Here is a 15,899-nt window from a genome sequence, read left to right on the forward strand (position 1 = left end):
TCAACACGAAAAAAGACAAAGTGTTTTACCTCATTTAAAATATTTATTTTTATAATATCATATTGATTTATAGTGACATTAATATGTTGTGCGCTCCTACACTTTACTCAAAGAGATAATTTATTTCGCTCGTGAAGTGGAGCAGACGGGGAAGTTGGTTTTATGGAAAACAACAAATGTAAGTGTTTTACTTCATTTACTGTATGTATTTCCTAAAATAATATTATTTAATAATGATATGCTTATGCTGTGTGTGCCTAGACGATCTGAAACGTTTCTCACAGATTAAATTTAATGTCAAATCAAACCACTGTAATCGATCCAAATCTAAAATAGCAATATCAATACCTAATTGTTTCTTAAGTGTCTCGTGACCAAATTTTGTAATTATATTAAGCATTAATTTAATGCGTTTTCATAATGTAGATGCAATTTATTGGATTTGTGTGATTTTTCCACACACACACACACACACACACACACACAAACAGCATATTTTTTGAGTTAATCAACATTGTATTGTTAAAATTGGTATTATACCTTATATTGGTATCATATACTGTTGTGTACCAACACTAACAGAACATTTCCCCAAAATCATGTTTTATCGGAGATACGAGTTTCATGACTTTGGAGCATGGAAAAGAGTTTACGCCATCATTGATAATAATTATACGGACACAGACGTTGCTGCTGCCAGCAGTGTTCATCAGAGTCTGCAGTCACGCTGAGCCTTTTGACAAGAGACAAGGCTTTACGAGCTAATCAAAGCAAATGATTGTGGTTAAATACATTTCCCTAAACTCTATTTTAAACGTTAGAGCTATGAGTGATGCAATACCAAAATAAAACGATAAACTGACTAGGCTGTCTAATAGGCGGAATTTAATCTGCACACAAAATTGCCGATCAAGTTTAACCTTTTGATGAGAAAAGGCTTCAATAGTTAACCAAAGCTAACGACTGTGGTTACATACATCTTCCTAAACTCTATTTTAAAGGTTTGAGAGCTATAAGTGATTCAATTGTCAAGTCAAGTCAAGTCACCTTTATTTATATAGCGCTTTAAACAAAATACATTGCGTCAAAGCAACTGAACAACATTCAGTAGGAAAACAGTGTCAATAATGCAAAATGATAGTTAAAGGCAGTTCATCATTGAATTCAGTGATGTCATCTCTGTTCAGTAAATAGTGTCTGTGCATTTATTTGCAATCAAGTCAACGATATCGCTGTAGATGAAGTGACCTCAACTAAGCAAGCCAGAGGCGACAGCGGCAAGGAACTGAAACTCCATCGGTGACAGAGTGGAGAAAAAAACCTTGGGAGAAACCAGGCTCAGTTGAGGGGCCAGTTCTCCTCTGACCAAACGAAACCAGTAGTTCAATTCCAGGCTGCAGCAAAGTCAGATTGTGCAGAAGAATCATCTGTTTCCTGTGGTCTTGTCCTGGTGCTCCTCTGAGACAAGGTCTTTACAGGGGATCTGTATCTGGGGCTCTAGTTGTCCTGGTCTCCGCTGTCTTTCAGGGCTGTAGAGGTCCTTTCTAGGTGCTGAGCCACCATCTGGTCTGGATACGTACTGGATCCGGGTGACTGCAGTGACCCTCTGATCTGGATACAGACTGGATCTGGTGGCTACGGTGACCTTGGAATAAGAGAGAAACAGACAAATATTAGCGTAGATGCCATTCTTCTAATGATGTAGCAAGTACATAGGGTGTTATGGGAAGTGTTTCCGGTTCCGGTTTACCTAATTAATGCAGCCTAAAAATCTTTTAATGGATTTGGTAATTAAAAGCATATTAGTATGTTATGTGTAAGCCAGGTTAAAGAGATTGGTCTTTAATCTAGATTTAAACTGCAAGAGTGTGTCTGCCTCCCGAACAATGTTAGGTAGGTTATTCCAGAGTTTAGGCGCCAAATAGGAAAAGGATCTGCCGCCCGCAGTTGATTTTGATATTCTAGGTATTATCAAATTGCTTTTTTAGTTTTGAGAATGTAGCGGACGTAGAGGATTATAATGTAAAAGGAGCTCATTCAAATACTGAGGTGCTAAACCATACAGTGCTTTATAAGTACTAAGCAATATTTTAAAATCTTTACAATGTTTGATAGGGAGCCAGTGCAGTGTTGACAGGACCGGGCTAATATGGTCATACTTCCTGGTTCTAGTAAGAACTCTTGCTGCTGCATTTTGGACTAGCTGTAGTTTGTTTACTAAGCGTGCAGAACAACCACCCAATAAAGCATTACAATAATCTAACCTTGAGGTCATAAATGCATGGATTAACATTTCTGCATTAGACATTGAGAGCATAGGCCGTAATTTAGATATATTTTTCAGCACACCTAGGTTCCTAACTGAAATCGGTAACTCCGATCGCCTCCTCGGAGGAATATACACTTAACAAAATTATAAATGCAACACTTTTGTTTTTGCCCCCATTTTTCATGAGCTGGACTCAAAGATCTAAGACTTTTTCTATGTACACAAAAGGCCTATTTCTTTCCAAAATTATTCACAAATCTGTCTAAATCTGTGTTAGTGAGCACTACTCTTTTACCGAGATAATCCATTGACCTCACAGGTGTGGCATATCAACATGGTAATTAGACAGCAAGATTTTGCACAGGTGTGCCTTAGGCTGGCCACAATAAAAGGCCACTCAAAAAAGTGCAGTTTTACTTTATTGGGGGGTCTGGGGGGTCCAAAAACCAGTCAGTATCTGGTGTGACCACCATTTACCTCATGCATTGCAACACATCTCCTTCGCATAGAGTTGATCAGGTTGTTGATTGTGGCCTGTGGAATGTTGATCCCGCCCATACCATATGATCCACAATGTTGACATCAGCAAACCGCTCACCCACACAACTCCATACACGCTGTCTGCCATCTTCCCTGTACAGTGAAAATCGTAATCCGCGAAGAGAACACCTCTACAAAGTGCCAGACGCCATCGAATGTGAGCATTTGCCCACTCAAGTCGGTTATGACGATGAACTGCAGTCAGGTCGAGACCCTGATGAGGATAGCAAGCATGCAGATGAGCCTCCCTGAGATGGATTCTGACAGTTTGTGCAGAAATTATTTGGTTATGCAAACCAATTGTTGCTGCAGCTGTCCGGGTGGCTGGTCTGTTGGGTCTGTTTTCTGTTGGGGTGAGTTTAGTTCACTGAAACAAATGTGGGTAGGTGTGTGCGTGCATGTGTGTGGTATTATGAGGAGTATGTTTAACACACCATAAAATTTGAGGCTTTGCAATTCAAATTTTGTTAATAATTATCTGTAGGTATTAATTTATTATTAGATAAAATACATTCCTGTAGTTTTAACAATTAAGTACTGAGAAACATTCGGGGCAGGCAGGTTCTTTACAGCTAATGACAAATAATTTTACTGTGCACCGGAATTTTAGAAAGCCAAAGGGTAATGGCAAACCATACTTTTTATTTTATTTTTTGGAAAATATAATTCTGTAATTTTAAGCTGTAATTTTAAGCAGCTAGAATTCTTGATTTTTTTTTTTTACACTATTTCCACGTGTAAAATAAAAATGATAAAGAATGATAAATAATCAAGAATGAAAAGAAATGTAGCCACACACAGACACACCAATATACAGTATGACCATAATGTTTAATCAAAATGTCATAAACTGTTCTTCATGTTATATAAATAACTCTCTGTTTATGTATGTATAAGGCTGGCTGCAATTAAGTATTCAGATTAACCCCCATTTCAGGTCACTTTTGGCCAATAATCTCCTCCTGCTTTTTTTTTTTTTTTTTTCTTCATTTAGTCACTTCACACCAGAAAATATAGTCACAATTTATGTTTTATGTTTATCTTCAGTGGGTTTTTGTGTGTGTTTTATTCATGTTCAGTCGAGATTTGAGTCAAATCTAAATCTATACCTCGGGTTCAAAAAGATTTTTCAGGTAAAAACTCCACATTTTCTCTATTTTTGTTCTGCCTCTCTGGGACACTCTCATAAAATCTGCTAGTTCTGCTCATCCACTGTCTAGACTGTTCCACACACACACCGCCCTCATCAAACCAAAGATAGACCCTGAAAATCCTTCAATCATTTATCTTTATCAATCTTTATTTGACCCTCTAACTCTAGCACTTCCTATTTATATAATTATTTTATTTTTCTATTCTATCTACTTGTTTTTCTTTGTGAGTGCATGCATGCGTGTGTACAAGTATATATATAATGTTCCTGTAGCTCAATATATATAAAGCTATAAAGCGCAAGGTTGGGGGTTTGATTCCCCGGGAACACATGATTGGGGGTTCGGTTCCCCATACATTGTTTTACATTTATTTTAAATTTATATATATATATATATATATATATATATATATATATATATATATATATGTGTGTGTGTGTGTATATATACACACACACCTTGCTACATGTACTGCTACATATACAATTCCTGTTTTCAATAATTTTAAGGTCCCTTAAAGACACATAAATTCCTTTTAGCATTTACTTTTTAACAAGTGTGTGGAAAAAAAAGTAAGGGGAAAAAATCCACACATAAATGGCACTGTTAAATAATGAACTTGGTGCCTATAAATACATATGTGTTAGGAAGAGAAGTGGTGTGTTCTATTTTACTCTAAAACTGTGACTCTAATATACTGTGTATATGTTTTTTTATTAGTGTATGGCCCCATGTAAGCTCTCCTGCATGCTGTTGCCTCATGTCTGGCATTGCAAACTGCCCCATTCGTGATTCTATTGTGGAAGTGAAAGTGACGTGACATACGGCCAAGTATGGTGACCCATACTCAGAATTCCTGCTCTGCTTTTAACCCATCCAAAGTGCACACATACAGCAGTGAACACACACACACTGTGAACACACACCCGGAGCAGTGGGCAGCCATTTATGCTGCGGCGCCCAGGGAGCAGTTGGGGGTTCAGTGCCTTGCTCAAGGGCACCTAAGTCATGGTATTGAAGGTGGAGAGAGCACTGTACATGCACCCCACCGCACTGTACATGCACCCCCCGAGACGCGAACTCACAACCCTTTGATTGCAAGTCCAACTCTCTAACCATTAGGCCACAACTTCCCCCGATTCATTGTTTTCACCCAATGAACCTTTCACATCTCCGCCACGTATGACACATAATCCTCATTATTCATTTATCATTATTCTTTTGTTTTAATTCAGCAATTATTATCCTTTATTCTGGCATTGCACGGCTTACCAAACCATATTGCTTCAATCCCTGTATACATTTACCCAACTATCATGAAAAGAATTCAACAAAATATTGTCTTCGGATTTGACGTGAATTATTGTGACAAAATACAAGCATAATTGCATTAGAGCTAATATTAGCATCAAGCTACATGAGACAGTTTATGAGATTATTAGTACATTTTTATTCAAAACTCATTTTAAACCACCATTGTGTGTTTGTAATAACTTCCTTTTGCGATCTCATGTAGCATTTGGCCGTTTACTGTTGTTAAAATATGCTATTTATAGTCTTTTATATAGCTGCACAAATTAGAATTTCAGATGTACACATTATTTATTGATATGAAAATACCCCAAATCTCAAGAAAATCTCATACAAACCATATACTATCTTAAACGTGTGTTTATTATTTGGAAATCTCTTGTTAAAGAGTGGCATTCCAAAAAACAGGTTATGTGACATACCCAGGTATGTTTGAGGATAAGCGAACAGATAACCTCAGCTTTCGGTTCCAAAATAGGAGGTTACTTTCAGGGTATGTAAGTAACCATTGCAAATTGCTCTCTAAGGATAACTGCTCTGAAGCAGGTTATGTTCAAGGTTTAGTTCACTTCAGCGCTATCAGTACATGTATGATCTACTGACGAGCCTTCAGTGGGCATGACAGACAATATTATATATTAATACAATACTGATATATATATATATATATATATATATATATATATATATATATATATATATATATATAAAACTGTATTGTATCTAACTTATATGGTTATTATATTTTATTCGCATATCAGTTATCTGTATAAGTTATAAAACACTTATGACATGTCAAGGTAATGTTTAATTGATTATATTATGTATATATTTATTACAATTTATATTATCATCATCTTACACATGGATCGTCATTTTCTATTATGTATTTCTATAATAAAAATATCTTCTGGTATGAATTTCTTTAATATATAATTAGCATTAAACCAAAAATATATAATTCTTACGCTCAAGGATTAAAGAGTAAATGAAAAGAAAAAAGAAAAATTGCACAGCCATCAATTAAGTAACGATATGCACCAAGCATGTAAATGACCATTGAACAAAAGAAGAAAAAAGAAACAGCATGGCACTCTTTTTCTTAGAGTCCATTTTCATAATGAATAAAGCAATTTGTTGCTCTGTTGAGAATGTATTGAGTCTTAACCAGGAATATACTCTGAGCTGAATAAACTTACTCAAATAAGCAAGGTTTGGAGTTAATCAACCAAAATTTCAGGGTTTAGCTAATGGGTTTCTGGAATACATCTCAGGTGTGTATTCCAGAGAGGATGTTCAACAAACGCTGAGTTAAAACTTGAACTCTGTAGTGGACAGCACATTCCAGGACCCAGTTTGAGTCTGAGTGCCGTGAGGGAAGAGGCAATAACAGCTACACCAGTTCTGAGTCAGAGTCCTGTCTCCTCATGGGTGAGACGATAGCAGATCAGCCTTAGTTCTGAGTCTCTGACACATCCAGGAGACACTTACAGATCAACAATCATTCTGAGTCTCTGGCATGTGAAGGTGAGACTGCAACAGATCAACCTCCTTTCTGAGTCTGAGTCCTGTGAAGGAAAGGACTGAAACAGATCACCAACATTCTGAGCCTTGGCCACCGTGAGGAAAGAGGCAGTAACAGATGCCAATTTCTTATTCTCCAGCTTTGAGGCAGCAACAGATACAACCATGTTCTGAGCTTCCACCCTGCAAGGAAATAAATAATCTATGTTCAGACTTCATTTAGAGTCTCCGTCCAGTGAGACAATAACAGATGCAGCACGTCCTGAGTCTCCAGCCTAGAGGGACAAAGAGGATCGACCAAGTTCTGAGTCTCTAGCCCAGAGAGGCAGAAGACATAGACATCTGCAACAAGGTTAAGCTCCAGCAAGCAAACCTTCACTTCAAGGTACCTTTGCTTGTGTGCAGGCTAAGGACCTTCTGAACCTACTCCAGGGCCACATCTGCACGTTCCAGATTTTAGGACCCTTTGGTGCTCCAGGAGATCAGCATCCTCCAGCACTTCATGTTCAACGATGTCGAAACGGATTCCTGGTCCTTTTCCCACTGCATTGCTACCAGCACAACCAGTGGATGAAGTCACAGCTACCGGACTGCTCACTCGACAAAGAGAGTATAAATATCACTTATCCAAACTTGACTGAATATGAATGCATGTCACTGTCACTGCAACAATATTTAAACAAAACAGTGGTCAAATATCAAAGTAATCTTTCTACTGATGCACAGAGTGTATTGTAATGTGCTGTTAAGTGAAACAACAATAAATTGGGGCCGTCGCTGATCTTTGACAGTTTAGGGGATTTATTCATTATAAATGCAGATGATCACATTCACTCAGTCCATCTCTCTCATAATACTCCTCTCCTCTCTATAATATAATAAGCTTTTAACTTCACTGAAGCAACTAAGTTTTAAAATTATGCTTTCAAATTAGTAGCAGAGGCTTAACTGCCAATTTGAGATTTGAGTCTGTGGCAGAAGGATGTATTTCCTCACACATTTATTTATTTATTTTTATAAATGATGTGGTTGTTTTACATACTTGTGCTGTGAAAGTGTTGTGAATCTCACATTCATAGATGTGCAATATTGTGATCCGCTGTAAGGCATGAGGCCGCAGGCTCCTCACTCTCTACTGTAACTGGAAGTTTTGGCAAGAAATCAGAACTCAGTCAGGGAACTCAAACTCAACTGAAGTGATTGACAGCTCCAGTGATTGTAATGAGAATATTCATTGACAACTTTCTGTTTAAAGTGCACAAGTAGCTAAACCATTGAGTAAGCCACCATTTTAGGTAAAATGTATTATTTGTGTTAATATTGCTGTTCTTTTGAAGAGTTAAAAAAAGGTTTGGTGACTGTTTAATTGCATGGACAAAAAAATAAAATAAAAAAACAATCACTGACACATTAAAGGGATAGTTCACCCAAAAATGAAAATTATGTCATTAACGACATAATTTTATTACCTTTCTAACCATGGACAGTATACCATACATACGTTTACATTGGAGGGGCAGAAAGCTCTCGGACTAAATCTGAAATATATTAAACTGTGTTCTGAAGATGAACGGAGGTCTTAGGGGTTTGGAACGACATGTGGGTGAGTCATGTTCCTGAGTTAAGCCCTGTATATTTCCCCGATTATATATATATATTTTTTTTGGGGGGGGGGGGGGCGCACTGAACAGATTCCCCCTCCCCACTGTATGTTGTACAGCGTGAGGACATGCCTTCCAGAGGTTAAGTAAGACTCTCTGTTTCTGTCTTCTGTCCATTGATTTCATTCTAGGTGTTTCCTATGTTGTTTCTTTGATCCCAGGTGTGTCTAGTCTGTAATCCCAATTGTCTGTGTATTTAAAGTGTTCCCTGTTTTGAGTTTGTTGTCGGCTGTTGTATATGTCATCTCTGTACTACGTGCAGTTACATGTTTAAAAAACTGGTATGAATTTTTGACGGTCACTTTTTAGCACATTTACAACAATATTTGTCAACTTAGAGATATTTTAAATGGTTAAATCTAAATGTTGCATCTAAATGCTAAATCTAAATGTTAAATCTAAATCTAAATCTAAATGTTAAATCTAAATGTTAAATCTAAATGTTAAATCTAAATCTAAATGTTAAATCTAAATGTTAAATCTAAATTTAAATGTTGAATCTAAATAAATCTAAATAAATATTTAAAATAAATCTAAATAAATCTAAATAAATATTTAACTAATAGGCAAATTCAAAATGCCGATAACCGGTAGTGCCAAAATAAAAGCTCAAGGAGGTCAGTGTGTGTTTATAGACCCCTTAAAAATTTGTAAACATTGCAACTGGGTGGGCGGGGCTTACCTGGAGGCAAAAAGAGGTGCTGATGCAATGTTGACAAGCTTAAGCTAACATGTTTTAGGAGGGATTTATTAAACATGAATGCAGAGGAAGGTTCTGAACTGTCCGAATATGTACAGCCACTGACTCTGCGGGATCGTGACAGCTATTTTTGTGAATTAACACTCGCGGATGGAAGCAGGCTTCCTGACCTGTATGCCATACGGCCACGGGAGTGGCATTAAGCCTTGACGGGGCTGCCAAGGGTGGAGTGGCCGGACATCTACACTTACCTCATCAAGTCACCAAGTGTTTACAGCCGAGAAAAGCTAATATAATAACGAGTGGATTACAGTACAGTAGCCTATTTCTTTTTCTTTTTATTTATTTATTTTTTTGGTTAAGCCTGGTGTAGTTCTTGTATCTTGTTCTCATTGGAAACATTTTAACCAGGTTTTGTATATTTCCTAGACAACATATGAATTACTTTCGGGGGGTTTGGGGAATTTTGTCAAGGCTTATTGTCTAATGTAACCTATCGCTGGGCTAACTATGATTAGCAATTTGGATTATTTTAAGAGACCATTCAAAGGATGGCACACACATCTATCGCTATATGTTAGTTTAACATTTAAGCTAGCTAGTGCGCTGAAGGTTGCCGACTTTTCACCTATAAAAATCTTGCTGATCTGTACTAGATAAAACCAACACACCAGTACATATGCATAGATTATTTTACCTGATATGAAGCACTGCAAACATGAGCCTTATTTATGATAGTCTCCATCCAGTCAGTACGCTGTATTGCATTCAACCACAGTTTTTCTTCTTGATTTCTGTGAAGGAATGTCTGCCGGGATCCGGTAAAACTTTAGTTTTGGACCAAAAGTGCTGTTCCTAATATTTTGGCAACCAAAAACACAACAAGACGACATTTTAAAGTCAAAACCTCAAACTTTTAGCGTGCCTGCTATGAGTTCTTCCTTATGTTTTGCCTCCAGCTAGAGCGGTGACATCATAGTGACGTAGGCAATTAAGGGGTCTATAGCATCATGTCATCGTGTCATGTTCGCATGCTTAAATGCCAGCAAGAGCCTATGCTCTCGGCTAATGACGATTCATTGGACATTTTGAATGACAGTAATGTTAACAGTTGCCAAACCTGTTCAGGGGCGGGCGGGGATATAGGCTCTTGCTGGCGGTTAAGCATGCGAAATGACAGAGAGTGATGACAGAGTGATGACATGATGAGTGAGGACATAACATTCAGTCAAAGTGAGACCCCTCATGGCTGGTTATTATGGGTACAGGTCATCATAAGTCCCACACTTTTCATAAAAGTGACACTAGCCTACTCTTCAACTACAGTTTCTCCAAACGTGTTTATTATTTTAGGTAGTTATAATCACGATAATCCATGTTCAAGAGTCAATTTCCTAGGATGAGACGGTTTTTATTCGTTACTTTTTTTGGCACGATGCTATAAATATACACTGACCTCCTCGAGGTTTTATTTTGGCACTTCCGGTTATCTGCATTTTGAATTTGCATATTAGTTAAATATTTAGTTTCACCCGAAGCATTTAGATCCAACGTTTAGATTTAGATTTAACATTTAGATTTAACATTTATATTTATATTTAGATATAACATTTATATTTATATTTAGATATAACATTTAACATTTAGATTTAGATTTAACATTTAGATTTAACATTTAGATTTTACATTTAGATTTTACATTTAGATTTAGATTTAACATATAACATTTAGGTGTAACATTTAATATTTAGATTTAACTATTTAAAATATCTCCAAGTTGACAAATATTCATACCAGTTTTTTAAACATTGCTTGAAGCTAAATGTGACAAAATGTAATAAAATACAATAAAATATAATAATTTTTGAATGCACAATGCCTTTAAAGCATCTTGACCAGGAAACAATGTTGTTTCAACCATTAACGTGTTTGGGGTGGAACTACCCATTTATTGACCCTCTTTGGGGTCCACGTTTGAAACTATTTTTGCAGTATGGTTTGGTGAAATGACACACACACACACTTGCATTTCTGGTTCACGGTTCATTTGTGGGACTCTCCATAGGCGTAATGGTTTTATACTTTACAAACTGTATTTTCTATCTCCCTACACCAACTCTACACATAAACTTACCCCTTACAGAAAACTACTGGCAATTAAATCACAGTTTTGTATGTTTTTTTAAACCTTTTGTTTAAAGGGGACACATGCAGTGTCCTCATAAACCATGTATACCTTGTAGTACCCATGTCATTTTACACATTTGTGTCATAAAACATACATACCAGTATACTTAAATACACACATACACAAACACACACACACACACACACACACACACACTTCATTTTTAAGAAAGAAAATAGGCTACTAATCACAAAACTATATGCAGAATGCTGTAGAGAAAGAAGACCAATCGAAATGTACAATGCAAATATTACGATGACGTCATAGTCGTGGATCCTATTTTTATTTACTTTCTTTTTGTAATTTCTTTAAATGCATAATATTTACAAAAAGGCACAATAAAGTTTGACATTTGAAACAGAAGTTAAAAGTTTAAGTTAATCTACAAGTAAGGAGAAGAGAGTACAATAATTGTGTGCTCGACTGAATGAATGAATTATAGGCTAATTAAAACAATAATGATAAAAAATACGAAATACAATGAAATATGTATAGCCTACAAATTTTAAATAATAAGCAACGCATAAAATTGTTCTGACGATTGTCAAAATATCTAAAAACCGGGGCTCTCTCTGAGCATGTGGTATTTGTTTTTAAGTTCGTGTGACTGAATCCATTCAGCTGTAAATGTGAGACAGCAGCACTAGAGACAGTCCACTCTGAATGTGCCACTCGATACAGACGGGCGATTCCTCACCTCTCTTTCTCTCTTCGGTTCAGGATGGCAAAATAACAGGGTGAAAGCGGATATATCAGCATTAACGTATGTGTGAGGCTGTTATTACAGCCAAGTCTAGTTTCCACTAGAGTTCAGCATTCTAAAAACACGCTTGTAATTGCATATTCGGAAATGAAAGTGAAGCGATCGGAGATGTGGAGAGCCGCTGTCCTGCTGCTGTTAACCTTCTACGTGTGCGCGAGTGTGCCCGAGGAGCCCGCGGACAGAGCGGCTCCATCTGACGGCTATTGCAGTTGGATAACGCGGGCTCAGCCTCACGGAGCTGGAGGCAGGAGGGAGGGCTTCAATGAGTTCAGACTGCGAGTGGAAGGAGACCCGGAGCATTATCAACCCGGCAGCACTTACCGAGGTACATGTCACTGTTTCAGCTGTTGTCAGGACCACCGGCGCGGACAAAGACGCTTCACAGTTCGCGCTCTGGAGATAGGCGCTTTGTCTGAAAAACGAACAAGCTGCCTAGGCAGCATGTTGGGGCATATTGCCTAAGTGATAATGGAAAGTGGGTTTTATTATAAAGCGGGGAAGTTGTCTCAGTAACTATAACGTTTTAAGTCCATAAATAAATAGACACACACACACACACACACACATAGGGTGTCTTTTTTATAAAAAACAAACAATCTTTTTCTTTTTTCCCTTACATTAAGCAAAGGGAAAACCAAAACATTGGATTTTAAAATATGAACTTTGTTATCAGGACAATGATGTATTTTATCATGGTCAAGTCAGAGTAAGTTGTCACATATATCAGGGTGAGCTGTCAACAATATATTTCATTTTATTTGAATTTATCAACTACAGTGTCAAAAACTTTAGATTTGACAACTGAGAGTTTTATAAATTGTTCAGTTTAAATGCTTCTTAAAGCTCCCAAATAACTTACAGTTTGAATAAATTTTTAATACTGAGGCTTGAAGGTTTGATTTATGTTAGATAATGTTGTCATATTTAACATGACTGAATGACTGACTGGCTGACTGACTGACTGACTGAATGAATGAATGAACAAAAACAATTTTACATCTATTTCTGTTTTATATGTCCTATATGTTACTGCACATTGTTTTCAATATGCAAATGAAAGGTTTAGAATATTTCTAACTTTCTAATTTGTACTGTGCATTAACCAATAATCAGTTTCTTTGTGCATTTTATGTTGAATAATATTTGAGATATTTAAAATGGGTTACGTGACCATTTTACTAGAGGTATTTTAACAAAAAAGTGAGAATTTCTGGACTAGAAAAGAAGTGAAGTTCCTAAATGCATTTTTGGGAGCGGTGAACTCTTCTAATTTTTCAGTGAACTGCTGGAGCATATAAGCAGCGCTCACCTTGCTCTTGCATCAGCTGTTTCGTCTGTTTCCTTCACCTCCCCAACTCCATAAACAAAACGTAGGCATCTTGCTAACCATACTTATCTTCCAAGCATTTGTAGCTGTCTCCTTCAGCCCCTCCGCTGCGGAGAACAATCCTCAGTAGCTAAAGATTATATGGGCAAAGCTTAGGATTATTATTAATTCTGTATAAGAATAATCAGATCATTGTATGTGTTTTATTGTTTTAGACTGACCCATGAAAGCAATCAGAAATATAATGTAACTGATTATTGTTATTGTTATTATTTCCAGTATCCCTGTATGCAACCAACCCTGCATACTTCAGAGGCTTTACTCTTATTGCTCTGAAAGAAGGGCACAATGGAGACCAAGAGAAGGATTATGCTGGAAATTTCCAGGTGAGAATCTGACTAAAGTCATGCACACTAGCAATGCAAATGCAGTCTCGGGAAACATAATTATTTGTGATGTAGAACATAGTAAACCCCCAAAAGCATTAGAGAAGAAAAATAAATGATCTTATCAGCTTTTTAAAGGAAGGCTTTGGCACATGCTTCTGTGTCTAATCAAAACCAAAATTTCTGGCATGTCAGAAATTCATCTGACCATCCAATTGCTGGTCAGAAGTGGCTACTCACTTCTTGTTACCTCTTATACTCTGCATGTCAAAATTCGAATATATATATATAAAAACATGGAAACGAATAGAGCGTCCGTCAGAAAACACAAGGAATAAGAACGAATGGAGCCAGAGCAGGGAGCATAGACTGAAAGAGTAGGGAGTTAGCTATTAAAGAAAAAAAATGAAGATTAAACTAAATGCGGCGGTGGTTGGGACAGATTTCTGGGGGCGAAAAGAGGAACGAGGCAGGGGATGAGGATATCGACAGAGAAACAAAGAAAAGAAAATTTAATGCCAAATGGCTGATGGGTCATGAATGGCCTGTGTTTGATCACAAGAATGTTGTAATGCTTTGTCAGGATTGCCGCATGTAAGTTACGCGAAAGAAAAAAACAAAACAAGCATTTTCGTGGTGGGAACTAATAATTTTAAATTTGAGTCAGTGTATATTTTGTTGTATGCATTGTACTTTATATGTGTTTGTCATGCCAACAATGTTAATAAAATGATCAAATGCATTCAGCGGCACTCATAATTTGTTATTTTTACCGAAAAAAAAATTGCTAGTGGAAATTCTGATTGGCTGGAAACTTTAGAAAGTTACCAGCCACATTGGCTGGTGATGAAAAAAGTTAATTTAGAACCCTATATATATATATATATATATATATATATATATATATATATATATATATATACTCAAAAAAGTCACACAAGTCAGAAATCAGTTCAAAATTGAAAGAAAATGACACTGTATGCCTGGCCTAAGATGGTTGTTCATTTTCTAAAAGCAAATGAAGACATTTTTAATGAAACCTGAGCCCGCTCTCTCTATGGAAAGTGATTGCAACCAAATCTAGACAGTTCAAAAAGTTAATAAAACATTGTGAACATAATCCATATGAATCAAGTGTCAAGCAGATATGGCTAGGCTTCCATTTATATCTGATGAGCTCTATATATGTGCACTGATAAATGTTTATATGGGAATAAAAGCATACATTAAACATGTTAATCATATCAAATAGGGATGCACCAAATATATTTTGACAATTTTTTCACCATTGCATAAATCAAAACTTAATTAGGGTCCAAGCACTGAAGATGCTTAGGCACCTATTGCAATCATTCGATTTCTTCGATTTCTTAGATTCTTCGATTTCTTCTTCTTCTTCTTCTTCTTCTTCTTCTTCTTCTTCTTCTTCTTCTTCCTCTTCTTCTTCTTCTTCTTCCGCTGCAAGTCTATGGCAGCCCATAGAACCGATTGCGGGAAAGTCGTGAAATTCGGCACACTGATAGAGGACAGTCTCAACATTAACCATAGCAAATTTGGAGTCTCTAACTCCAACTCTCTAGAGCCACCACTTTTCCAAAATGTCAGTCTCTTTATGCTAATAACCTTTGAACCGTAAACCAGAAAATTTAAATTCCTTTTTCCTCTGAATCCTTGGCTCAGGCAGAGTCGAATGAACCCCAAAATAAAAAAGGTTTAGTTTTTTCACTATTTTCAATTGTTCGAAGAAAAAAAAACTACTTTTTTGAACTCGTCCTAGACAGTTTGTCCAATTTTCAAGAAAATTGGCTCAGATCATCTTCAGACAATACTGGCAAAAAGTTATGTAATTCAAGTTGATTCGACCATCCGTTCTCGAATGACACGTGAACAAATTTGACAAAAAGCATGTAAAAATGCATGTGAGGCTATATCTCAGCCACGGTTTGGCGTATTGAGACAAAACTTGGTGTATGTTATAAGAATCATGACCTGAGACTACCTGCATTGTTTCAGGAGACTTGAAAAATGCATATTTATGCTTATAACTTCTGAATAGTTTGGCCAAAAATCACAAAA

General features: G+C 36.7%; 1 protein-coding gene and 1 long non-coding RNA gene across 2 annotated transcripts in view; one reads left to right on the forward strand and one right to left on the reverse strand.

Annotated features, from left to right (window-relative positions):
* Positions 1 to 15,899, reverse strand: part of LOC132101326 (uncharacterized) — a 963,607-nt gene that overhangs the window by 757,648 nt on the left and 190,060 nt on the right. The gene's annotated exons all lie outside the window — the stretch shown is intronic.
* spon1a (spondin 1a) overlaps positions 11,992 to 15,899 on the forward strand; it is a 245,139-nt gene continuing 241,231 nt past the window's right edge. Inside the window, exons 1-2 of the mRNA XM_059506198.1 lie at positions 11,992 to 12,435; positions 13,717 to 13,823. Of these exons, the coding sequence (XP_059362181.1) occupies positions 12,198 to 12,435; positions 13,717 to 13,823 (345 nt within the window). The 5' untranslated portion in view covers positions 11,992 to 12,197. The remainder of the gene's footprint in view (positions 12,436 to 13,716; positions 13,824 to 15,899) is intronic.

The sequence above is a fragment of the Carassius carassius genome, chromosome 23 (assembly GCF_963082965.1).
Source record: "Carassius carassius chromosome 23, fCarCar2.1, whole genome shotgun sequence".
NCBI classification, from domain to species: Eukaryota; Metazoa; Chordata; class Actinopteri; order Cypriniformes; family Cyprinidae; genus Carassius; species Carassius carassius.